Source organism: Ruditapes philippinarum, unplaced genomic scaffold (assembly GCF_026571515.1).
Source record: "Ruditapes philippinarum isolate M1 unplaced genomic scaffold, ASM2657151v2 ctg5292_1_1_1_1, whole genome shotgun sequence".
Taxonomy (NCBI): Eukaryota; Metazoa; Mollusca; class Bivalvia; order Venerida; family Veneridae; genus Ruditapes; species Ruditapes philippinarum.
This window is the reverse complement of record NW_026851604.1, coordinates 85,562-111,567: the sequence shown is the minus strand read 5'-3', so window position 1 is coordinate 111,567 and position 26,006 is coordinate 85,562. Positions and strand designations below refer to the sequence as shown.

The 26,006-nt window shown below is 30.3% G+C and overlaps 2 protein-coding genes across 2 annotated transcripts; both read left to right on the top strand.

Annotated features, from left to right (window-relative positions):
• The first annotated feature begins 766 nt into the window (after positions 1–766).
• On the top strand, positions 767–24,039 carry LOC132758814 (uncharacterized). The gene is made up of 2 exons (XM_060750548.1): positions 767–905; positions 21,469–24,039. Exon 2 carries the CDS (start codon positions 21,471–21,473, stop codon positions 23,190–23,192), a length of 1,722 nt encoding a protein of 573 aa, XP_060606531.1. The 5' UTR covers positions 767–905; positions 21,469–21,470; the 3' UTR covers positions 23,193–24,039.
• On the top strand, positions 2,514–5,563 carry LOC132758910 (E3 ubiquitin-protein ligase TRIM33-like). The gene is made up of 2 exons (XM_060750653.1): positions 2,514–2,663; positions 3,543–5,563. Exon 2 carries the CDS (start codon positions 3,545–3,547, stop codon positions 4,682–4,684), a length of 1,140 nt encoding a protein of 379 aa, XP_060606636.1. The 5' UTR covers positions 2,514–2,663; positions 3,543–3,544; the 3' UTR covers positions 4,685–5,563.
• Positions 24,040–26,006: the final 1,967 nt, after the last annotated feature.

The window sequence follows — 26,006 nt, the reverse complement described above, 5'->3', positions numbered from 1 at the left end:
AAAGCAGAACCAAGAACAACAGAAAACATTTATTATATGGACATTAATTACTGAGTATAAATTATCTTTAACTTACCTTTATACTGGCCTTTTAATATAATATTTTTATTATTACCTTTCATATCTTTGTGATATATTTGATTGTTTTTGTATATCAATATAACAACTACATTCAAGGCCCTTCAGGTCAAAATGCTTTTTTAAGTTCCCAAAATATTTTTAGTTTTGTTTTCCGTGTATAATTTTCAAACAGTTGCTCATTGGTCTTTTATATGAGCCATCTTGTGCTTCTGTTGCTATTTGGCAATTAATATAGCTTTTGTGATTTAGAATTTAGGTATGGAAATCTTTATACTACTTTAATTACATTTAAGGCAAAAAAACAACAAAAAAAAAGCACATTCTTTCTGCAGATGATAAGCTTGTTACATGGTATTAGCTCTTATTTGAATATTAAATAACGCACATTTGTTTCTGAGGTATTATGTGCCTTTAGTTAATATCAATTTTATATAGCTATTGAAATGTACAAATCAGTCAATAGTTAAACTGTTATAAATCGATAAAAACATAATGTACACTTAACAGCTGCGCCGCTTTTAACTTAATTGATTTTTAAATGTTTACAAATGATCACTTACAAGGCTATACATTCAAAAGTTTTGAGATGAACGGGAGAAATATTTGAAATGATACGAGCGACAATACAAAAACCAATTTTTGGGCATACTATTTATAGACACGTTTTCAATTAAAGGAAGTCATTCTGCGGCATTAAGCTGGAAGGTCACAATGTTTCATTAGATTTTTAAGAAAGATTGATTTATAGTTACTTACGTTTAAATCTTGAAGTTTGGACTAGTTTTATTTTATAATCTGAATAGTTAGACCTGACAACAGGAAAGGTAAACAATAATTTTAACATAAACTTTATTTTGTATATGGTTAACGGGTTTAAACATGCTAAATCGATAAGCAATTGACTCTATGTATGAGTAACACATTTCATTAATCAAGTAACGTAACGTCAGGGAATGTAACTGGAGTGTTATCTGAACAGTTTGATTCTTGAAACATATTACATCCTGCAATAAAGATTTAAATATTCACAGAATCTTGAAGCGTATGAGGTATGACTGGTTAATCGGCCTTTAATTATCACAGGCGCTATCATTAAAATAGTTTGCTAAATCTTTATTTGCACTATTTTTAATACGGCAACATATTAATGAATTTACAATATACACAGTGGATAATTAACGACATGTTCTTATTCGGATGTTGCAAGCAATCACAAATGTGTAAGTGATTGATATTTGTATTTGGCATTCCCGTTATTTCATATGTCTGTTTCACACCCCATCTGGTGCAGTTTTCTGAAAATCAAGTTTTTTCATTGGCACAAAAACACGAAATATGTGTTTGACAGGTTTCAGATTTTTTTGTATTCACGAAAAGCATGTTAAATGTACGCAATTCATTTTGTAATACATAACCTAGCTATCAATTATATTTTCCGAACAGAAAATCACTTATATTCTTAAATATAGACTGGAAATGTGCCGCACGTGTAAAATCAATATTGTATATTTTCTTGCTAACTTATAAGAAATCATCTGATTTTTTTCTTGCTAGCTCTATATATGATATCTTACGAGATCACGTGGTGTCTAAAACAAGCTGTATAACTTCCGGCAAAACCATTTGGTATCATTCAGGTTTAAATTATTGACATACAGATATATCATCATAGAAATTGCAGTTAATTGAAACAAATAACGATGGGGTTTCTAAATAGTTGCTATCAAATCATCAAAGAGGCTCGCAATATGTAATACAATTTATTTGCTGAAGTTGCAAGAGATCAAATCATGTTACAAAGATTGTTCAGAAATTATATTTTCTTAACTTTCTTTGATGCACTGTCGATTTTTTTTTATTTCACACATTGAAAGATGTAATCAATGAATTTTTAGTATATGCACCATGTGGTTTTCTGATATAATTCATTATTTGATTCAATGATACAAATTGAGATTAGTTTTTTAACTCCAAACTTTCCATATCAAATTCATACTGTAATCTTTAAAGTATTATTTTTTTTCTCAGAGTCCTAGAAACTCACAAGATGTCATACACATTTATTCTTTAAGCTCGTAGGAGGTCATACAGTGTCGTTACAAGAAATCATACAGTCATAGTTTAACACTTTGCTCGGAATTACTGGCAAATATATCTTTGTTAAGAACACTAATTTGCTTTGTCTTGTGCTAAAACTCCATCAGAAATAGTACATAAATCAATTATTAATTATTTATATCATTAGGAAACATAATAACTTAGCCTACACACGGTCAGCTCGCAACATCCGGTTTATCATAAATTGATACACACCTTCTCAATTTTACATAATAATAATCATTAAAGGGAGATGACTTTGAAATATAAAGAATGACATCAAATATATAACTTCCCTTGCGAAAAACTAGGACATGTTAATAATATATGTTTTTGAGAAATGGAGGGAAGGTTATCTGGGCCGAAAACTTGTAGGTCAATTTAAAAAATATATATAAAATATACATTTTATTTGGACTTCAATGAGCTTGCTCAACCGTGTAAAGGCCGGATAATAATATAGTTACAATAAATAACTTCAAAAGGTAAAAAAAAATCTTTTTCTTAACATTTGTTTCTTCGCGTTTTTTTGACAAAAATAAGGAAGTATATCATACTATTTTCGATTTATTGTAGGTCTTTAGCCTATATTGTGAGACACAAAACTGAATTGAAAATGATTCAAAGTAAAGGATGTTTGACCCAATGTTTTGAAATATAGCATAATTGTAGTGTTACTAAGCTATAATATGTAGAACTTATAAGTTACTTTTTAACGTAGATTTTTTTATAAAGGGAGTCTACCTTGTATTGGAAAGCTGTACAAATAATGTAGAATTACTACCCTTTAATTAAGACAGTGCATGTTTTGTAATAGTTCTTGAATGAGATGTCGTTTTAAAACAACTCACCTTTATTTTCTTTATCACTTTTGTTGACTTGAAATTTATTTAGCTTTTATAAAGGATTCACAATAATAATAGTGTCTTTAGAATCATGATTCTTTAATGTGTTCATTTGTTATTGAATTATGATCTTGCCTCATTAACGAGTTAGGTTGATTGATTGATTGTTGAATGACACCCGAATGACTGGGATTTTTATCGTTTAACACAACAATTTTTGAGCAGTCAAAGTTTTATCTTTTGGTTACCATTATTAAAACATGAAATATAATAATTTGTTTGCAGCGTAAGGTAGGTAATGTTTTTATTTATATCAATATAGGTCATAAGCCAGATGAGATATTTTGTTTTGGAAAATTAAAATGCCACACAGCGATCGATTAAGCAATAAATATAAATTGTTTTTCGTTTGTGGTTAATTAATTTGTAAGTAAAATTTCGTTATGGCCAAATTGAATAATATATCCGTTTTAGTAACAAGGAAGATAGTGATAAAAACTTCTATATTCTGTATTCCAGGAATGGCTGTGTCAGGACGTAAACAAAGTGATCTACTAGGATCAGTATCAGCAGGATCAGCAAAAGACTTTGATCACTGCTGTGAGCCATGTCTTACAACGGGTCAACGTATAGAAGCTCACGGGTTTTGTGTCACTTGTCAAGAATACCTATGTAAAACTTGCCACGATGTCCACAGAAAAACAAAAGTCTCACGAAATCATCAAATTTTGCAGCGTAATGATTTTGATAAGATTCAAACTACAAGGAAATCAAACAATGAATGCACTGAAATGTGTCAAGTTCACAAAAAAGAAATAATCAAATTTTATTGTCCATCACACCATGCACTCGGATGCAATGACTGCATAACTTTAGGACATAGATCATGTAAAGTTGATTACATACCTGAAAAGTGCGTAGGTGTCGCAGATGGGAAAGAATTCGATGATGTCATGCAGAAACTGGGAGAAAAATTAAAAGAAGCATCAGAAATTTCGAAGAAGGCTAGAGGCAGTAGAATCAATATAAATGATTACAATAAAGAAATCATCAAGGCGATCATTGAATTCCGAAAAGAAATAAACGACCGCTTAGATCTGATGCAAAAAGATGCTTTAAATAATGCCGAGGAAATAAAGTCCAACACCAACAAAATTATTCAACATGTCCTTGATAAATGCGAAAATATGATTTCCGGAATAAAATGCTTGCAATCAAGTCTACATGCAAAGCAATCAACTCATCAAGACGGTCAAATCTACATTGACATGAAACGGGCAGAATCTACGCTGAAATTAGATGAATTAAATGACGCAGAACAAACATTAATGCATACCAATCTGCACTACTCATTTCAACGAAATGCTGAACTCGAAACATTGTTCTGTAAGAAAATGGTCTTCGGTGAGATTGTCGATCATTCTCGTCATGAATCTACAAAAGTGACAAAAGCTGTTGATCGTCTGATTGGGAAAGAAAATATTAATGTTAAAACTGTATCAGAAAAGCTGGATTGTAACATCACAGGATGTGCAGTTCTTAACACAAATAAACTTGTTTTAGCTGATCGTAGCAACAATAAGGTAAAATTGATATCTATAGAGAACAAAGTTGTACAAGAAGAGAAAGCTCTAGACTCAATGCCATGGGTTATTCTGTAATGTCTCAGGATCAGTTTGCAGTAACAATGCCGCATATCAAAGAAATAGTTGTCATGACAACAAACGACAAGCTATCCCGTGTCCGCAGTATTAAAGTAGGTAGGTTATGCCATGGTATAGACTTTAATCAAGATCGTCTTTATGTTGCTTGTATGCCTCCTCGTAGTGTGATTGTACTGAATACACAAGGTCATATCCTGAATAGCATCCCTCTGAAATTTCTTTCACCTGACTATATCCCGTATATCACTGTGAGAAAGGATTCCAAGCTTCTGTATGTCATTGACAATGGTAACGACAGTATAACGAGTGTATCATTACAAGGGGAAGTTATAGCTACATATAAGAATACAGATCTTAGTAGACCATGTGGAATGTTGATGTTAGATGACGGGTCATTACTTGTCTGCTGTTATAGTAATGGAACAATTCATAAAGTCAACGGAGACTTGAAGCAAGGGAAAATAATGCATAAAGATAAAACTAGTCCGCAATCAATATGCTACAGTTCACGCTATAATGAGGTTTATGTTGGTTGCTATGAGGATAACAAGTTGAAAGTATTTGACACACAATGATCAATTGATGAAATTTTCATTTGATAACCAAATTGAAGATTGCATTCCATTAATTGTTCTTTATTATAGAAAATGATAACATAAAGATGATGCATAACGATAAAAAGCTGAAATCAATATGTTTCAGTTCATTCTATAATGAGGTTTATGCTGGCAGCTATAATGATAACAAGTTGGAAGTATTTGACACACAATGATCAATTGATGAAATTTTCATTTGATAACCAAATTGCATTGCATTGCATTAATTGTTTTTAATTATAGAAAATGATAAAAGTATATTTTGTATTATTATTATTGTAATAATCGTAATAATAATAATAATAATGATAATAAAAATAATAATAAATAATAATAATAATAATAATTATTATTAATATTATTATTATTATTATTATTATTATTATCATTATTATTATTATTAATATTATTTTATTATTTTTATTATTTTCAGCAGCTCATGTGTTTAAAAAATATCTCTTTGTATCAAAAAATCCTTTTCGTCGATTTTAAACTATGCAAATTGTCGTCGATAATTTTGTTTTAATATCAAACTTTTTAAAATGTAAAATGATCATCCTTATTACAAATGAAAGCTCCTCTGAATGATTATGTTTCATTTTAGGATTGTCTAGATATTTATGAGATTTCCTTTTAGATATGAAGATTTTTTTAACAAGGATATTTGGCCCAAATTTTTTCCCCGGCCCCTTTTATTTTTTTGATTTCTTACCCAACCCGGTTTTTATTGTTAAAAAAATTTAATACCCCGGGTAAGAAAAACCCCCTTTTTAATTTCTTTTTATCATAAAAAGGGAATGAAAAAAAACTTCCTTTATTTTTTTTTCAAAACCCAATTGAAAAACTGCCGTGTATGTGGTTTAAAATAAAAAAATGTCAGGGGGAATTTTCTAAAAAAAAATAACTTTTAAAAAAATTAAATTTTTTTAAAGTTTTTTACACTTTTTTATTAAAATTTTTTAAAAGGGGAACGTGTTTCTTTATAAAATTTGAAAATTTAAGTGGGGCCTCGGGATGAAGAAAATTTTTTAGCTTGCCCTAAAAATTCAAACCCCCACTATCTTCGGAAATGCCATTTTCCTTTGGCACTACCGTGACTGAGCTTATTCAAGGCCGTCTTACACATCTTCTCCCCTAATAAGTGAACAGATCTGTACCATGACATACTCCACTGCTATACTGAAATTCGTCCACGAATTTTACAAAGTTACAGAGCAATGTAAATTAAAACTCTGAGCTATATCCAGTCCACGGTTCCCCGTCGGGCGAAACATGTCAAAGGGTGTGAAAAAAATTGCAGCCTGACCAGGACTCGAACCCGATTACCTTCGGCCATACCGTACCGCGGCTCTACCGACTGAGCTTTCCGGCCACTACTTACATATCTTTCCCCTAATTAATGAACAGTTCTGAACCATGACAAGTGTAATTAGGGAATAAAACGTACATCAGTTGTCGTGAATATTTCATTCATGTTTATATTATACAACGGTCGTGCTCTTATGTTTATTATTTTTACCGAAAACACAATTCGCGTTCACCTTATTTAAATCGGCAATACATTTTTATTTTATTTCTTTTTAACACCCGTGGGGGGCGGACAAAAAAACCCGGCATTCAAACTCCCTGAAACTTTCACGTAAAAAAAAATAAAACCCCTGTTTTAAAATTTCTACCCTATTTTGGGGTTAAAATTTTCATTTAAGTTTAAAAAAATCAATATACAAATAATTTTAAAAAAACTGAATATTTTATTGTACTTTGCTTTTTGTCATTTAATTTTTTTATTATGAACCCTTTTTTAATTATAAACCCCTACCCAAATTTTACAAAAATTTTTAAAAAATTTAAAATTTTTAAAAAATATCTAAAAAACAAACAAAAACCGTCTCGATAGGGGAAAGTTTGGGTTTTTGTTTTATTTCGATTTTTAAAAATTGACTAAAAATTTATTAAAAACTGATAACCTGTTCTGTAAATGGTACTTTCATAACGATAGTGATAGTTTAAGGTAAATTAACTATTATTTCTTAAACGTTTATGTCTGCATATAATTATTTCTATAAGTACCATCGTGTTTTGTTATAATTATTATCTTAGTTTACGCTTCGTCAAAATATATATATTTTATTTGTATGTTCTGTGCATGGTGAGCCTATTTAGGAAACTCTGACTATAGTGTGATTGTATAATTAGAATTTATTCTCTAACTAATGGACTTATTTGATGTATTGCATATATCTGTAAGCATGCTGGGTCGTAAATATACATTTTGTAAACAGTATCATTTTTAATAAATCTTGAGAAACAACACCATCATATGACATTTGTACATTACCGATAAAGTGTGTGATAAGACAAAAAATTTGCGCTGAGACTACAACTAAAAAAAGCTAAGTATATATTTTTGGGAACGATTTTTCTTTTGTGTTTTGTTATGATTAACAAGCATTAGATAACAGACATACATACTATTTGTTTCCTCTTTGGGAATTGCTACTTAAATGTATAGTTTGCATTGAAAAGGTCAGAAATAGGAAGCTTTTTGCTTAAAGGCACTCACTATCACTTGTCATTAAATTGTAAATTATGTTAGAACCTGATTATCTTTAATTATTATTATTATTATTATTATTTTTATTATTATTATTCAAACTAATATGTTTTAGAAATATCTATTTACAATGGAAATGTTGATACAAGCTCTACTGAATGATAATTTTTAATTTTAGAAAACGTTAATTATCTCACTAATTGTATTATCCTGTTTTTAAGAACGTAAGCTTATATAACCAAGACAGCTATGTGAATGTAGTTATATTTTAGATAACTTATAGATGACCATATTACGTTACAAAAGTATTTATAACTTATAAATTTTACAGCATAATTCATTCATTTTCGGAAAACATTGCTTTATACATTGACAGCAACATGTATATAGATGTCTGTATGTAGTATTATATAAATTTAGCAATCTCATAATATTTTCCTTTCAGCAAGCATCGCATATTAGCTTTTAATTACAAATATTTCGTAAAAGAGATAACTTTTAAACGTATAAAATAAAAGTTGTTTAGTAAAGCAGTCTATACGTTGAACTAATGACAAGTATATTTAATGAGATATTTGTATATTGAGAAACATGTCAAGATATATATATTCAAAATTGAATAAGCACCGATAGTGATTTGATTTATTGCCCATGTTTATATGTAAGTTATGTATACATGTATTTTTGTGTGTAATCGGTATGTGTAATCGGTATGTTATTGATTGAATGATGATAAATAATTATACGTCCAATTCAAATACTGTTTGGGTAGTTTTGATCAGTTGGTGCAGTCTATGTGCTGAACTTATGACGAGTGAATTTAACGAATTATTTATATAATGAGATACATGTCAAGCTTTATATTCAAAACTATTTATGTAACGACACTCATGTTGATTTATTGCCTATGTTTATGTTAATACGCATGTATTTATGTTTGTAATCGGTATAATATTGATTGAATGTTTCTAAACATGATAATTTTAATTACATGCACACTTGGTTAGCTGTTCCTTAATATACGTGTGAATTGAACCAAAAGAATATGTTGAAATTTTGACAATTTTTGAAACGGAATGTTTCCACAACTTATAGCTTAATACATTTCAAGATCTAAAATTGTTTTTATTATGAAATGCTATCAAACATTATGATGAAGCTGGTTGTTTTATTAGTGCTCTTACAAAACGTGAGTCACGATTTAACCGTTACCCTGATAAAACCTAAAATAATCACCTTTCCGCCAGTATAATGTCAGGCCAGCCTGCACATTCTTGCAGTCCGACCAGATTTTATAGTGTTTGTTAACTAAATTTATATTTTCATTTTTGATTTCTCAAAGTTTATTGGTAATTGACAGATAGAAAAGAGGAAGATAAAAAATATCCAATTAAGAAACTCCGCAGGTTTAAGATTAAATTTAGTATTTTGGTCATAACATAACGTACTTTTCAAAAGTAATTTTATTGATTAGTCGATTGGTTCATTATTTGAATGAGTGTATCATTGATTTGATTTGATTTGATTGAATGATTGATTGATTGATTTATTGATTGATTTATTGATTGATTGATTGCTATTCAGATAAATAGACATATACATGATATTTTAATCAGATTTATTTACACACATTTTTTATTATCATGTCATCAATAATATATTGTAATTAATAGGTAATTCTCTGATTATGATTTGTAGATCTAATTGAAATTTAAAAATTATTGTTTGTTGGTTAATTGTTTCAGTATAAGTTTTGTTCAAAATAAGAAAGTTTTGTTCCAAATAATATGAAAAAAAGAGTTTTTTAATGATCATTCCATGGAATGGACCACGTTACGGGCATCCTATTTTGCCATTTGTAACGGTTGGGCGGAACAACGCCTCGTGGTGCATGCTTGAATATGGATCACGGCATCGGTTCGAAATTTTCCAAAGTGAGAAATCAACTATTATGTTGGCCTTGATGATTTCAATTTGTTTTGCGCATACCGTAAAATTCCCCCGTTTCCTTTGTCCAGTTAGTCAATATATCAGCATATTTGTTTCCTAGCCAACTCTGTTGAATCATCCTTTTCGGTTCTTTCTTTGTCATCGTAATTAGTAACAGGAAAAATCAAAACCATAGTTTTCATGGTCACGTGACGTGTTTCCATGACGATTTTCCAGCCATTTCCTATAACAACAGGTCTTGGTAAACGAACAGGCTGGACTTGGGAGGTTTCGTTTAAAAATGATTGCTTTCTCCAAATCCTTTGCTGGATACTAGGACTTTGGCTTTTGTTTCTGGTAAACTGTAAACACCACGGATTGTTGACAGATATGGCACTTGTTATTGATTTTCATATCTACATCTATGTCTATACTTGTGTTAAAGCTTGACTTATAGTACTACATTGTATGTTTCTCTTATTATATCATTGTCCCAAATGACATGTTGGTCAAAATATGTTAGTCATATGAATATGTGATATTTCCTCTATGTCAGTCATATAAATGTGTGATTCATCCTATATAATATAGTTTTCATAGCTCAAATATATGTATTTTTTTACAAGCGAAACTGCTGTTATCTAATTGTTCCTCCTCATATCTTGTCATTGATGACAAGATCAGGGAATGAGGAAATACATAAGTAAACATACATCTTTAGACTATAGAGCAACTTACCGGGTGGCTAATCTTGTATTTCGCTTTTGACAAGATTATCCCCCTTAAGTTTTTTCAATCTATTTTTCATACAAAGTAGTTTATTAGAAAAAAATGTCTGGACAATACACTTTTATAAAAATTGCATTTTATTAGATAATGCCCGTTAATTATGCTTTAAAAAATTAAAAAAGGGATATCAATTAAAATTTTTTTAAACTTTTAGTTCGGTTTAAAGTTCATAACCGAAGGGCGGGGAATTTAAACCATAGAAAATTTTTTCCCCCGTGCACTATCCCAAATTTGTTTAAAAAAAATGCTTTTTTCACATTTTTTAATGAAAAACAATTTGGGGTATGCAGTATGTAAAATGTATCAAAAAATTTACAATTTTTGTTTAAAACAAATGATTTTTTCAATACAAAATTTAGAAAGGGTTTTAAAACTGTCAAATTATCTTCTTACTAGTGATAGATCCCAACATAAAACCCTATGTAAAGTCAGTAAAAAATTTTAATTTTTTCACACGGTTTAAAAATTATGTTTTCATTTTTATACTTTTGACACATACGACGAAAATGTGAATTACTATAAGCATGTACATCATTTAATAGGTAAATATATGTTTTCATTTCCTATGTAAAATGTGCTACAGTAATGCATGTAAGAAATCATGTCAAATTTGCACGTTTGCCATATTATATGTTTTGCATATTGTACCACATGGGTCTATGACTTTTTGGGAAAAGATAAATAAACTTTTTAAAACTTGTTTTTGGCTTTGCTGTTAATTATTATATATAAAAAATGTTTAGTAATTGAAATTGATATAAGAATCATGGAATAAACTCAGTTTTCATATATATTCTTGTTCTTATTGCTTCCGAGGGATACAGAATTGCCGACGTTACATAAAATAAAAATCATGTTTAAATTACAGTCAGAAAAAAATCTTTCTGACTGATAAAAGTTTTTTTTTCACACGAACATTTACAAGCTTTAGAAAGAATATAAAAGTTCTGGAACTCTTGGATATTACGATATCCGGATATACATGTACCGATATAAATTTGGTGGTACCCTGGATATCGTTATAAGCGGAATTTACAAAACATTGCTATCTTGTCATTTAAACAAACGATAATTACAAATTAACTCATAAAATAAATGATTAAATAATTAGAAATATTGCTAAAATTTGTGGCGAAATCTAAAAAGTACATACCTCTCAAACGAGGCATTTTATATTTACAAATTCTTGACATCCAAAATAAAATGGTACATTAAACTTCCGGTTGATAGAGATGATATAACCAATATCACACTTTTGTTGTATTCGTCATCAGTAGATTGGGTTTCCATGGTGATTTTGGCCGTTTAATGTGTTCTTTTACACAAAAGAAAAAAACATGATTGACTTATTAGGAATATGTCTTTGTAATACATATCTGTATTTATTTTTACAGTTTTTTTCACATACTGTTTTGTTTTAGAAAATAATTCTTTTCATACATTAAGAACGCATTGGAACGGTCTATGATATATTATATCAACAAATGTTTACAATAATGATGTAATGAATTAAAATGTTGATAGCAAAGAACATGAACACAAACTATCACCACTTTGAAAATAAGTTAAAATTACTGTGTACATATGAAAGTCTATTTATCTCTTGGTTTTATCTTGATATTTATGCTAATATGAAATAAAATATGTGCACTTGCCCTGCATGTGTTATATTCTGTTGAAATTGCATCTTATTCTAATACAGTTTTTAATACAAATAACATAAGTTATAAATATCCGTCGATGATCTATAATTTAGTCAATATACTGAACCAGAGTTTATTCAAGTTAGCAATATTTAAGTTGTATTCTAATTTTCATATTCAATTTTGGGGATATTGCTTTTATTATTAAACGTGTATTTTTCCTGAAAAACACAGCGGCCTTAAAAATTTTAATGTTAAAAATAACAATCAAGTTGCTGCTTTTATACCATATTTATATAACTTGATTGGTGACAGTACACACATTGGTAACATTATTTCATTTATGAAAAGGTGACACGTAATTGTTTGATAACGTAATTCTAATCATCATTATTATAATAATAATGTATTGTATTTCAATACATAATAATACAATGTAAACTAAGATAAATACTAAAGTAAAAATAAAACCCATAAATTCATTTACGTTTGTCGACAATTACTTGACAGTGTGGTAAAGCATATAAATATGACATAAATATAATGGGATATAATTATGATGTTAAGTGAACATGAATCATATCTTAATTATATCATACTATTTTGCTTCTGTCTGAAGCTCAAACATCACGTGATATTTATGAAACGCTACTTTCAATAATAAATGCGGTAACAGTTTTCTATGATATATGAAAAATTATATTTATAAATTACTTAAAAGTCTTATTTCCAGAGCCTCGCTTTTAATGGATTTACTGCATTTAGTTTAAAGTCGTACACAATAATTTCACAATATATCGACTATTACTCAAGTCTTAAAATCTTATTCATTAACTTTAAATTTTGATTGACTGAATGAATTACGGTTTATTTTTGTGCGTTATTAATTACATTATGTACATAAAAAATAGAATAACTTTATCTCGCTTTGAAATCTTATATATATAACCAAACATAGGGTCACCAAACATGTGCTAATGACTGACGGGTTCATTATAATCGCCATTCAAAACTTTAGCTGATGTTTCTTAATTCAAGTTGTTTTTTCATTTTCATTTTAAGTGTTAAAGTTTGCTCCAACCGATACCCGGTGCTAGGACGGTGGACGGTAGCTTGCACTTCCACTACTGTCTTTGAATGGACACAGTTGAACAGAGTCTGGGACAAAGTTGAACAGAGTCTGCAACGGTGTTGTTCGTCGTTCTTAAAAGTTTCCATTAAACATGTACATTGATTCATTTTGATTTGATACATAGGAGATTATCAGCTATTTAATTACTTACATTAAAATATCGATCACATACAGCTTTACGATTTTATTCATCGAGTTTCAAGTTTTAATAATTTCTTTAAAAACTGGTCTTTATTCTATGTGTAACTAGTTACTACCTTAATTATAGAGTTAAACTGTAATAAATCGGATATCAAATTTTATTGGCACTGTTGATCTGTTATCCACTCTATTTGTAGACAATTGTTTTGCAAGATAAATTGATCCGCGTTTATCGTTTAACAGTTTTAAAGTGGATGGTTTACAAGAATTTCATATTTATATAAAAATAGTAGAATTATATCATTTGGATATTCCTATGAAATATTTCTTGAAGAAGAGATGTTTGATAGTGATTTATTAAGTGATTTATTACATCACAATTATATGAATGATAATAATATTCTGTTCTAGGACACTACATCATATGCTTTATACAGAAATGTTATATCGGATAATGTATCTTACACATAGTTACCAACATCATTATGATATCATTTAATGGTTTGGTAGCATGTATGATAATACTGTCAACATAATTATTTATGATATTACAGACCTTCCATTATGGACAAATTAAATGAGTTTTACCAATGGTTTCTTTTTCATCCATTTCATATTATTGTTTAAAATTCCATTGGTAAATTTCAGCAAGAAACAAAAATTATAATTGATATAAAAATATTCTAAATGCAATTTGAAAACTTGACCTAACCATGGCATTATCGCAATTGTCAAAATATGTTCGATACAGCAATTAAATATTCAGATATCTCAAAGCTGTCCTGTTAGATATTGATGTTCTTAAGACATTGGAAACAGACACAATTGTTAAGATTGGGGCTAAGACTAGAGAAATTTAAAGTCTTGATTTCTTACTTGGAGAAAAATATTTGACATCATCAGGATCAAGAAGTGTACATTAGAAACGAAAGAGAGATAACCAGAAATAAACTTAAATTAAACAATTTTTTAACTTAAAAGCTTTTTGCAGTAGCAACACTGCAGCTTTCTTAATGTGACTTAGAAAATACATCAAAGACCATGCTATATAGCAATAGCTGAAATGTATCACATATTTATGGATAGATTTCTTATTACATTAATAGTTTTGTATAAATGCCAGTAAAATATTAACATATTGATACGTACGAATAAAGAAAAACAACAGAAAATTAACGAAAACACTAAACCAATTAGTTTTGATAACTTGCTTTGTAAGAGGGAAAGACAAAATCCATCAAATTAAGTTAAATTATTTTAAATGAAAGTATAAAAATGCCATTTTGTTTTTGTTTGAGTTGTAACATGATCAGGTACCCTTCGTACACTTACAGTTTTTAAGACATAAAGCTCCCCGGTGAGCCTTCTCTATCGATGTCTGACTACAAGTGTAACGAAATTAATCTCATCATTATTATCATTTAAATCATCGTTATCATCCCGAAAGATTGTTAAGCATTTATTCTTAATACAATATAATCGGTAAATTAAGTGCCTCAATTACACTGTGGGTTCGAATCCCGACAGCGACATTTGAGGAAGCTATCAAGCTAGCTTACGGAACGTCTGTGGTTCTACTCAGGTGCCCGTTCATGCCTGAAATAATGCAAGGAAGGGCACCTGAGGGTTTCTTCCACCAGTACAGCTGGAACGTCGCCAAATGACCTATACTGTTTCGGTGTGACGTAAAACCTAATCAAACAAACAAACAAACAAAGCAATTTCTTTTTATGTTTGCGTTGTTAAGTTTAAAGTTGAACTATACCGCACGTTCATATAACATAAGTGACAAAGTAATGGGGATATGTTTCAAAATAATTAATATATTACAAACATTGTAGAAAATAAGAACTTCATAATATATGTTCTAAATCTATTTTTTTTAAACAATATTTACACATTCTTTACATTTTTCAGTATTAACATATGGTTTCAGAGGCATTGTAACACCGCAAAACGTCCGCACTGCAAAAAGTACGCGCGTGGACGTTTTGCGGCGCATATCGTCTATATTTTCTGTATTAAAATATATTCATTATAAACGTTACTATAATTGGTTCTGTCACTTTCATATTGTTTCAAGTAAAGATATGACGTAATAAACAAGTGCAATATTTTTGTGATCCTATATAATTCTGACTTTTTTTTATTTAAAAAAAAGAAATATGCTTAAATAGAGGATGTCTTTCGAATAGATTTTTTATGGAATGGAACAAAGCAGCAGCAGCAGAGATATAAAAACGATGATATTGAAATAAATGTAACCTTAAAGACATACAGAAAAGGACGGCTATACGGACGGACGAACCGGGGATTGGACTGAATGAATGACAAAAAATATTAGAATTAAGCTTTGCTTTTGACAATAGCTTTTCATATAATTGCATCAAGAAGTTGGAATGATCTTTGTGTTGCTGTTGACTATGGAGTTTTGGTTCTATCGTTCATTTTTACGGCGGATGGATCGGGTCTTTTGACAGCGTAGTCATATTTGAGTGAGAGAGCTATATAGTCATGGAGATGGGGCCTTTAAGTCGCCTAGTCATAATTGAGCAAGTGAGCTTTTGTAGCGGGTGGGGATGGGGGTGCTTTTAGCCGCCTAGTCATATTTGAGAGAGAGAGAGAGAGAGAGAGAGAGAGAGAGAGAGAGAGAGAGAGAGAGAGAGAGAGAGAGAGAGAGAGAGAGAGAGAGAGAGAGAGAGAGAGAGAGGGAGAGAGAGAGAGAGAGAGAGAGAGAGAGAGCTTTTGTCGAGGGAGGGAGATTTTAGCCGCCTTGTCATATCTGAGTGAGAGAGCTATTGTTGTGATGGGGGAGGGACTTTAGCCGCCTAGTCATATTTGAGCAAGAGTGCATTTATCGGGTCGCGGACTTTTAGCCGCCTAGTAGTTCTTTTTGTCCGGAGGGATAAAGGCTAGTAAATCTAGTAAATACAAGTTTGAAATTGTCATAAAATATAACTTTGAAAAATGATTTAATTTATAGGTTTGTCGGAAAGTTCGTCCCTTTCCTTAAACCGTATTATTTTATCGTCTGAAGAACAAAATTTCGCCTATAAGTTACATAGATAATGTGTAATATAGAGTATTATATTTACGAACATTCTTCCGCATAGGAAATGATGAAAAAGAAGTTCAATGTGATCTATTGATAAAAACTAAAGCATATTTTAAAATATCGTAATGTAAGCATTTTGTTTCATCAATATCCAAGTATCTGTAAATGACAACTGGCAATTAAAGCAAAATTCAATAGTGACCTTGAGATCAAGGTCATTTCAAGGTCAATATTATAGTTGAACTATTCAAGATGTCCGTTCTGTCATAAATGTATGAATGACATCTGATCATTGATAGCAAAGAAATCGCAGTTTTATCACAATTCAATAATTTGACTGAAAATATGTCCTTAATTTTGTATTCAAAGGCAAATAACTCTTGATATATTCAGTCGTTTTAGCTCATAAATGAACTTGATCGAGACCTTATTGTTATACATATCTGTGTTAAATATTTAAGAATGGAGAAGAAACGAAAGCACTAACAAGGTGAAATATAGTGCGTTCGTTGGAGTGGTAACAATGTGAAATATAACAGATATTGTAATTCAAGGGCAGATAACTCTGGACATATTGCTTAGGGTATGTGGATTCTAGAATGGTAATAAGCTGAATTTGGACGGACAGACAGACAGGCGCATACTCAGGTGAGCTAAAATTAACACACAATAGCACCTGATAATAACTTGTCAAAATTAACGAAAATAATATAAACTTTTAAATATGGACGTTATGCGGCAGGTCCATGCCTTTTTTTTTTCGCAAAATGTACGTCAGAAAAATGCGGACGATATGCGCCGCAAAACGTCCATATACGTACGTTTTGCGGTACGGACGTTTTGCGGTGTTACAAGGCATACTGTGGCTGGATTCCGCATTATTGAAAATTTATATATAACAATATGAGTCTCTAATTTGATTGAAGTTACTAATACGTTCTTCACTTAAAGTCTGATAGTTTCTGTAAAAACCATAAACCATAAACGATAAAGTAGATCATGCCTCTAGTTTACTTCTTTAACAATTACAAATTCCATTTGAATAAAATAAAAACTTGAAAAAGTAATACTTTGACATTGTGTGTTTATAAACTTTACAGTCATTTCCCATACTGTATCTGATACAGATATTAATCTTAACATGTATTTTTATTTCATTAAATTATCTAAAAATACCAAGATATGTGTACATGAATAATATTCTTTCAGTTTCTGTTTAACAAGGCACTTTTATATCAATTAAAATACAATAGATTTTAAAAGTCTTTTCGGATTATACCTAAAACATTGTAATTTTATGTGTAATATATTTTTCCAAACATTCCATAGGAATCAGACATATTGAGCTTAAGTACTGTTTCTTTATTTATTTATTGAAATATTGGTTTGAAGAAAGACGTGCAAACATTAGTTTACCTAACCCTCAAAAAATATTTAAAAACAGCATGCCCGAGATTCATGCCAATGTTCATGGAAATTTTAAAAATTGATTTGAGTTCAATATTGTATACTTTAGTATACAAAGAATGTAACTAACAGATTGCAATAAACACTAACAATCCAATTAAGAACCCTTTCTGTATTAGAAATATGATGATAAATACTGCAAGATCAGTTATTAATCGCATTGAATATGAATTACCTCTTGAATATAGAATGTCTTTCTTTTCTTCAGTCCCATTTTTAAATATTTCTTATTTATAAAAAGTAAAGACTTAACCACAATAATTGAAAACATATCAAAACAAAACGAACAACAACAATAACAACAACAATCATATTTTAAAAAATACGTAATTATAAACCCCCAGTTTACCCTTTTTGCTATTAAATGAAATCATGTCTTACAGTGTACATAGCACGGGACTTTTTTTTAAAATATATTGTGTGCATTGACCGTATAATCTGAATCTAATTGTCAGGTTTTTCAAATCTGACAATTCTTAATTGTCTAAAGTTTTATATTAATCGGAGATAATTTGCATTGATAAAAGCGTCAATATAGACTCAGATATATAACATGCTATTGATAAACGTATTTCACGAAAGGCAGTAAATCTTCGGTAAAACATACATTTTGTAGGTCACTTCGTTTCATCAATGAAAGTAAAAAATGAAAATTTTATAATCAAATGAATTTAAATCTTGAAAAACTTGGAAACGTTTTATCTGTAATGCTGACAGAAAAAGGAATCAATACGTTTAACATTGACTTAATTCTATATACAAATGTATTATTTATGTGTTTAAACATGCTAAATTGATAGACAATTTACTCAATATTTTTTTTATTATACAATCAGGTCACATTAAGTAAATGCAACAGCATGATAAAAAAACCACAAAAACACACACAAAAAACATAGACATGCGGAGTCGCGATCTAACATTTTTGCAATATCAAATATAAACCCAATGTTTACCTTATTCGCCATAACGCTCAATAGACTAAGGGACTTTTCGAAACTATATCGAAGATTAATATATTGTGTGCATTGACGTATAATCAGTAACTAAAATAAAACAATACATAGCTGTCTAAAGTTTCAACTTAATGGGAGAAATTTTGAAATGTATAGGGCATGCTATTCAACGAAAGGGAGTCTACCTGCGGAATTTAGCTTGAAGGTCACTTCTTTTCATTAAATTTTCAATAGGGTAGTTTTGATAATTAATAAAGTTTAAATCTTGAAATATTTGGAACGGTTTTATCCGGAATGCTGCATAGTTATACCTAAAACCGGTAAGATAATCTATATTTCAAACAAACACTTAATTTTGTATACAAATGTTAATATTTTATTTATACGTGTTTAAACGTGCTAAATCGATTGGCAATTTATTTCGGAAATTTAATTAATAACGTAACGTATTGTAAGGGGATGTTAATGGTCATATATTAGGACTGTGATTGAAACAGTTTGATTAATGAAGCATTTGTATTCTGCAATATTACATTTAAATATTTCTCAGAATCGGGAGAGCGTATGATGATTGGCTGTTTAATTGACCTTTATTTTTATTACTACCATTATAATAATTTGCTAAATATTTGCACTAACCTTAATAATTATGGCAACATGTGAACAAATTTACAAGATAAACAGAAGGTAAACGATTTTATTAATGCTTTGTTTCTCATTTGGATATTGCAAGCTGAACGTTAAAAATGACAATTTTTCTTTGTTGATGCCTCTTCTTTTTCTCAAGGGAATTCTCCTTATTATCTATGCAAGTTTTGCACCCCAACCAGCGGAGTTTTCTTAAAATCAACTTTCATCATCGGCACATATTAATACAAAATGTATATCGGGCTTGTTTCAAATTTTGCTTCTGTTCATGAAAAGCATGGAAGACTTAGGTAATTCATTTTACTTGCAGTTAATTATATTTTCTGAACTGAAGTGAGTTTACGACATTCGTTAAGATACAATGTATGCTTTAAATGTGCTACAAGTGTTATATCAATATTGTATGTTTTCTTGCAAGCTCAAAAGCTATTTCCCCTGAATCTTACTTTTTAGATAAATATATATGAAATCTTTCGAGATCACTTAGTGACTAAAACGGAGCAGTAACACTTCCGATGAAATCATTGGTAAAATTGAGGTTTTGATAATTTCAAATGTGAATATGAACAAACGATATCGTATAGATAAATTATCATATAAAACTATAAAGAAATTAAACTTTATTGAAACAAATAGCGATTGAGTTTTGAAAGAATTGCGGAAGAAGCTTGCAAGATAAAATTCACATTTATATGCTAAATTTGCAAGAAATCATGCAGTCATGTTACCAAGATTGTTTAAAAGTTTAGCTGTTCTGTGCTTCCCTGATTTCTTTCACACATTACAATATATTACCAATGAATTTGCACCATGTGATTTCAATATTTTATTTGGATATAGTAATATCTGTTGAGCATATTTGTCAAATTCATGCTGTACTCAATATAGTCTATATATTGTAAGGGTCCTAGAAACTAACTAACAAAAAGCCATACACATTCATTTATAAATTATTGCAAGACGGCAAGACGCCAGGCAGTGGCGTTGCAAGAAATTTTACAGTCATGATCTAAGACTTTACTCTGAATTATAATGATTTGGCAATATGTTACCCTCGATGCTAATAAAAGTATATCTTTGTTTACCATACTGATTTCTTGACGCTCAAAGTTCATGTTTAATGTCAATAAATACAATTTGACAGATCAAAACATTGTTTAGCATGTTTCCTATCAGTGATTCGCTGTGTTATAATTTCATCAGAAATAGTCATAATATCAATCAATTGCTTGTTTTTTAAATACAGCATTATTGTAATGTTACTATGCGATATGTAAAACTCATAACTTACTTTTTGACGTAGTTTTTTCTTGATAAAGGGAGTCTACCTTGTACTGGAAAGCTTTATAAATAGTGTAAAATTGCGTCCCTTTAAGAAAGCGTATGTTGTATTGTTGTTATTTGGCTATATTAGTTACTAGTATTCACAGTCATACTATTGTCACTAGAATCATGATTCTTTTAATGTGTACGTTTATTACTGAATTATTATCGATGTTCATTAAAGAGTTTAATTGATTTATTGATTGTTGATACTTTAATGAATATGATTAATATCGGTTAACACAACAAATTTGTCCAATCAAATTTTAATATATATGCATAAGAAATAGATTTATCTGTTTGCAGCGTAAAGCAGATAATGTTTTTTTAATATCAAAAATTAAGGTCACAAGTCAAATGAGATATTTCTTTTTCATTGGAAAATTAAAATGCTACACAGCGATCGATTAAGCAGTACACATAAATTGTTTTTCACTTTGTGGTTAATTAAGATGTAAGTAAAATTTCGATATGCGCCAAATTGAATAATATAACCTTTTAAGTAGAAAGGAAGATAGTGATAAAAACTTCTATTTTCTGTATTCCAGGAATGGCCGTTTCAGGACGTAAACAAGTAGACCTGCTAGGATCAGTAGCAGCAGGATCAGCAGAAGACTTCGATCACTGCTGTGAGCCATGTCTTACCACAGGTCAACGTATAGAAGCTCACGGGTTTTGTGTCACTTGTCAAGAATACCTTTGTAAAACTTGCCACGATGTTCACAGAAAAACAAAAGTCTTACGAAATCATCAAATTTTGCAGCGTTATGATTTTGATAAGATTCAAACTACAAGGAAATCAAACAATGAATGCAGTGAAATGTGCCAAGTTCACAAAAAAGAAATAATCAAATTTTATTGTCCATCACACCATGCACTCGGATGCAATGATTGCATAACTTTAGGACATAGAACATGTAAAGTTGATTACATACCTGAAAAATGCGTAGGTGTCGCAGATGGGAAGGAGTTCGATGACGTCATGAAGAAGCTCGGCGAAAAATTAAAAGAAGCATCAGAAATTTCGAAGAAGGCTACACGCAGTAGAAGCAACATAAATGATTACAATAAAGAAATCATCAAGGCCATCTCTGAATTCCGAAAAGAAATAAACGACCGCATAGATCTGATGCAAAAAGATGCTTTAAATAATGCCGAGGAAATAAAGTCCAACACCAACAAAATTATTCAACACGTGCTTGATACATGTGAAAATATGATATCCGGTATAAAATGCTTGCAATCAAGTCTACATGCAAGCAGATCAACTCATCAAGACGGTCAACTCTACATTGGCATGAAAAAGGCTGAATCTACGCTGAAATCAGATGAATTATTTGACGCAGAACAAACATTATTGCATACGAATATGCACTACTCATTTCAACGAAATTCTGAACTGGAAACATTGTTGTGTGCGAGAATGGTATTTGGTGAGATTGTCGATCATTCTCGTCATGAACCTTCAAAGGTGACAAAAACTGTTGATCATCTGATTTGGAAAGAAAATATTAATGTTAAAACTTTATCAGATATTAAGGCAAATTGTGGTATTTCAGGATGTGCTGTTCTTGATACAAATGAATTAGTTCTAGCTGATTACATCAACAAGAAGGTAAAATTGCTATCTAAAGAGAACAAACTTGTACAGGAAGAGAAAGCTCTAGACTCAAAGCCATTTGATATTGCTGTCATGACTCAGAATCAGTTTGCAGTATCAATGCCGAAAATCCAAGAGATAGTTGTCATGACAAAAGACGACAAGCTATCATGTGTCCGCAGTATAAAAGTGGATAGGGAGTGCTATGATATAGACTTTAATCAGGATTGTCTTTATGTTGCTTGTTTGTCTCCTCCTAGTGTGATTGTACTGAATACACAAGGTGACATCCTCAATACATTCCCTCTACAATTTCTTTCACCTGACTATATCCCGTATATTGCTGTGAGTAAGGATTCCAAACTTCTGTATATCAGTGACAATTGTAACAACAGTATAGTGAGTGTATCATTACAAGGGGAAGTTACAGGTACATACACACATACAGATCTTAAAGGACCACGTGGAATGTTGATGTTAGATGACGGGTCATTACTTGTCTGCTGTTATAACAATGGAACAATTCATAAAGTCAGCGGATACTTAAAGCAAGGGAAGATAATGTATAAAGATGAAGATACTCTACAAGCAATATATTACAGTTCACGCTATGATGAGGTCTATGTTGGTTATAATGGTTTAGACAAGTTGAAAGTTTTTGACACGCAATGATGAGTTTATTGGCGCCGCCGGTGAGCGGCGTCGTCTCTTATGGAATGCTTTTTATTTTAGCCTATGGAAGGAGCTGTTATTGTTAGCAGTTAATGTCATGTTGTGTTAATTAGTTTTATTTTGATTCGTAAAATCAAGTAAACAAATATGTTTTTATATTTGTATTTAATAACTTTATGTAAAAAGCATGTACATTATGATATTATTTTTATGAAATTGCAGGCTCAGTTTAACAGCTTGTCCCTTAGCTTTATTGGCAATACTAAAGATCGGATTTCGAATATCGTTGTGGTCTACATTGATGCCGTATTCTTTTTCATTCATTTATATATTTTCAAAATTTTCGTACAAGAAGAACGTCCACCTGCAAATGAGTATTAGGATAGGTAATGGAGCTGTTGTAAACGATTATCCTATTGATTTTATCCATATTACGTTTATCTATTGCACAGAATGATTGTTTTTACAAAGTGTACCATTACCCGGATGTTGAAAGCTATCCGATTTTCTGCAGTTACTGCTGTCACATGGCCATCAAACTTTTTATGAATACTCTACCATTACTTTCCATTGCTTAATAAAACTAAGCCTGCAACATTTCATAATTTTGCTGTTAAGGGTGTTCTTTTGGGTTTCAGGTTTTCTCTATTTTAAGGGGAAGTAAATCATGTTTACTAAATTATTTGTTCTTTTATGTCTATGTTATGTATAACTTACTATTTTTGTTGTATAAAATTTACCAGTTGTAAGGTCATCAAAAGCATAGAGGCCCTGAGGAGTGACTATTGATAGATTTTTTTACTTGCTTTATATACCTTAGACTGGAGTTTTCTAGATTGTTCAGTTAGTACGTACGTACAGGTATTCTGCTACTCACTATGTGAAGGTAGTTATTATTTTCTATGTGTTTGTATATAAATTGTTAATAAAATAACCTTTGGTAAAAATGAAAGGTAGAAAATTAAAGCTATGCATATACATGTAGGTGATCATGTAGTACTACATATATTAAAACAGAGAAAGGATAACATCCTGAAGTTATCAATTTTAAACACTTGATAAACATGTATATGCAGTTAGTTATATAGTAAAGTCTAATGGAAGGTTAAAAGAGGGACAGTATTTGTTACTGTAAGAGATATGCATTTAATGTTTAGACACTCACACAACTCAATCTTTATTATATGATATAGACTATTTGAGATTTTTTTTACTTTAATACTATACATTATAGTTTTCTTTCTACAAGATTATGAATTCCATCCAAGTACCAATGTTAATAGGATGTTATATTTATTTTTAATGGAAACTGGGAATTATTAATGTAATAGCATACATGTATATCTAAGTATATTGATATGATGAGACTTATAATATTTCTGTATATAAACAGTTTCAGTTATGACATTATTATTAAAGGGATGAGACTTTCATTTAAAATTATAAATGATAATCCATATATTGATTGAAAATGTCCTTAAACTTGGATCAAGCAATATAATTAATAAAGTCTCAAAAAATCATATTCTGAATAGTTATTCTAATTTTTTTCTAACATGTGCATAATTTGAAAAGGACAGCTTCTGTCTTATCTATTTGTAATGAAGGGACATCGGTCTCAACCCCCAGGTCTCTTGAGTCAACCCGACAACAAGACTTTTCATAGAGTAGATTGTTACTTGCACTTAATTTTATAGTGGGTGATTTGTGCCGCATGAAAACCAACAAATTACAAAAAGTAACCGGGCGCCAGATGAAAACATGAAAATACAATCTGCAACAAAGTGGTTCGTTTTCATGTTTTCGTCCAGTGCCCCTGATGCCAAATACAACTCAGCCTTTATAAAATGTCTTATCATAGAAAAACAGTTCGTTTTTTTCTGTACAAAAAAAAGATATTGTACATGTATTAGTACAGTTATGTTCACTTTCAAATTGACCTGTTATAAATAATGGAACAACCAAAAACTGACTAAGCCCTTTTTAGTAAAAATAATTATACAATAAATTAAATTGTTATTTTGATTTAGACTATGGGTATGTAAGTTTTTTTTTCTTACTTGTGTAATTAAGAATTAATCTACCTATTAATTTAAAAGTCTAAAAGTATCTGCCACGGTTTAGAACTGTTCACTATTTAGGGGAGAAAATGTGTAAGACGCCAGATAGCTCAATCGCTACAGCCGCGGTACATTATTCTGTGGTCACAGGTTAGAGTTCTGGTCAAGCTGAAAGTTTTTCTCATCCTGTGACTGCATAAAACCCCTGAGTGAAATTCACTATGCTCTGTAAACATCAGAAATTCTAGGACACAAATCAATATTGTGGGGAAATATGTTTTGGTTTAGAACTGTTTCATTATTTAAGAGAAAATGTGTAGCCGGCCGGGTAGCTCAAATGGTCTTCTGACAGTCATGGGTTCGAGTCATGGTCAGGCAGTTTCAGTAAAGGCTTAGAAGTGTTTTTTTCAACTGACACATAAATCTGAAGACATTCTGTCTTATGGCATGAGTCTTATAAGATTGGTTAATTGACTATAAATTGTCTTTGCATCTTGGCAAGACAGAGTCTATTCATTTTGGTTTAAGTTTCAATTTAAACTGGGCCTAACCTCCAGGTCACATGTAATGGTACTGCTTTAAAGTACACATCTTTTGTTAAGTATTTAGGTGTGAATGATATATTTAGTAATAGGACATTTTCTTATTATGATTAGTTATTGATTATTATTATTATTGTTAATTATTTCAGTATAAGTTTTGTTCCAAATAACATGAAAGCAGAATTTTATGATCATATTGAACAGATGCATCC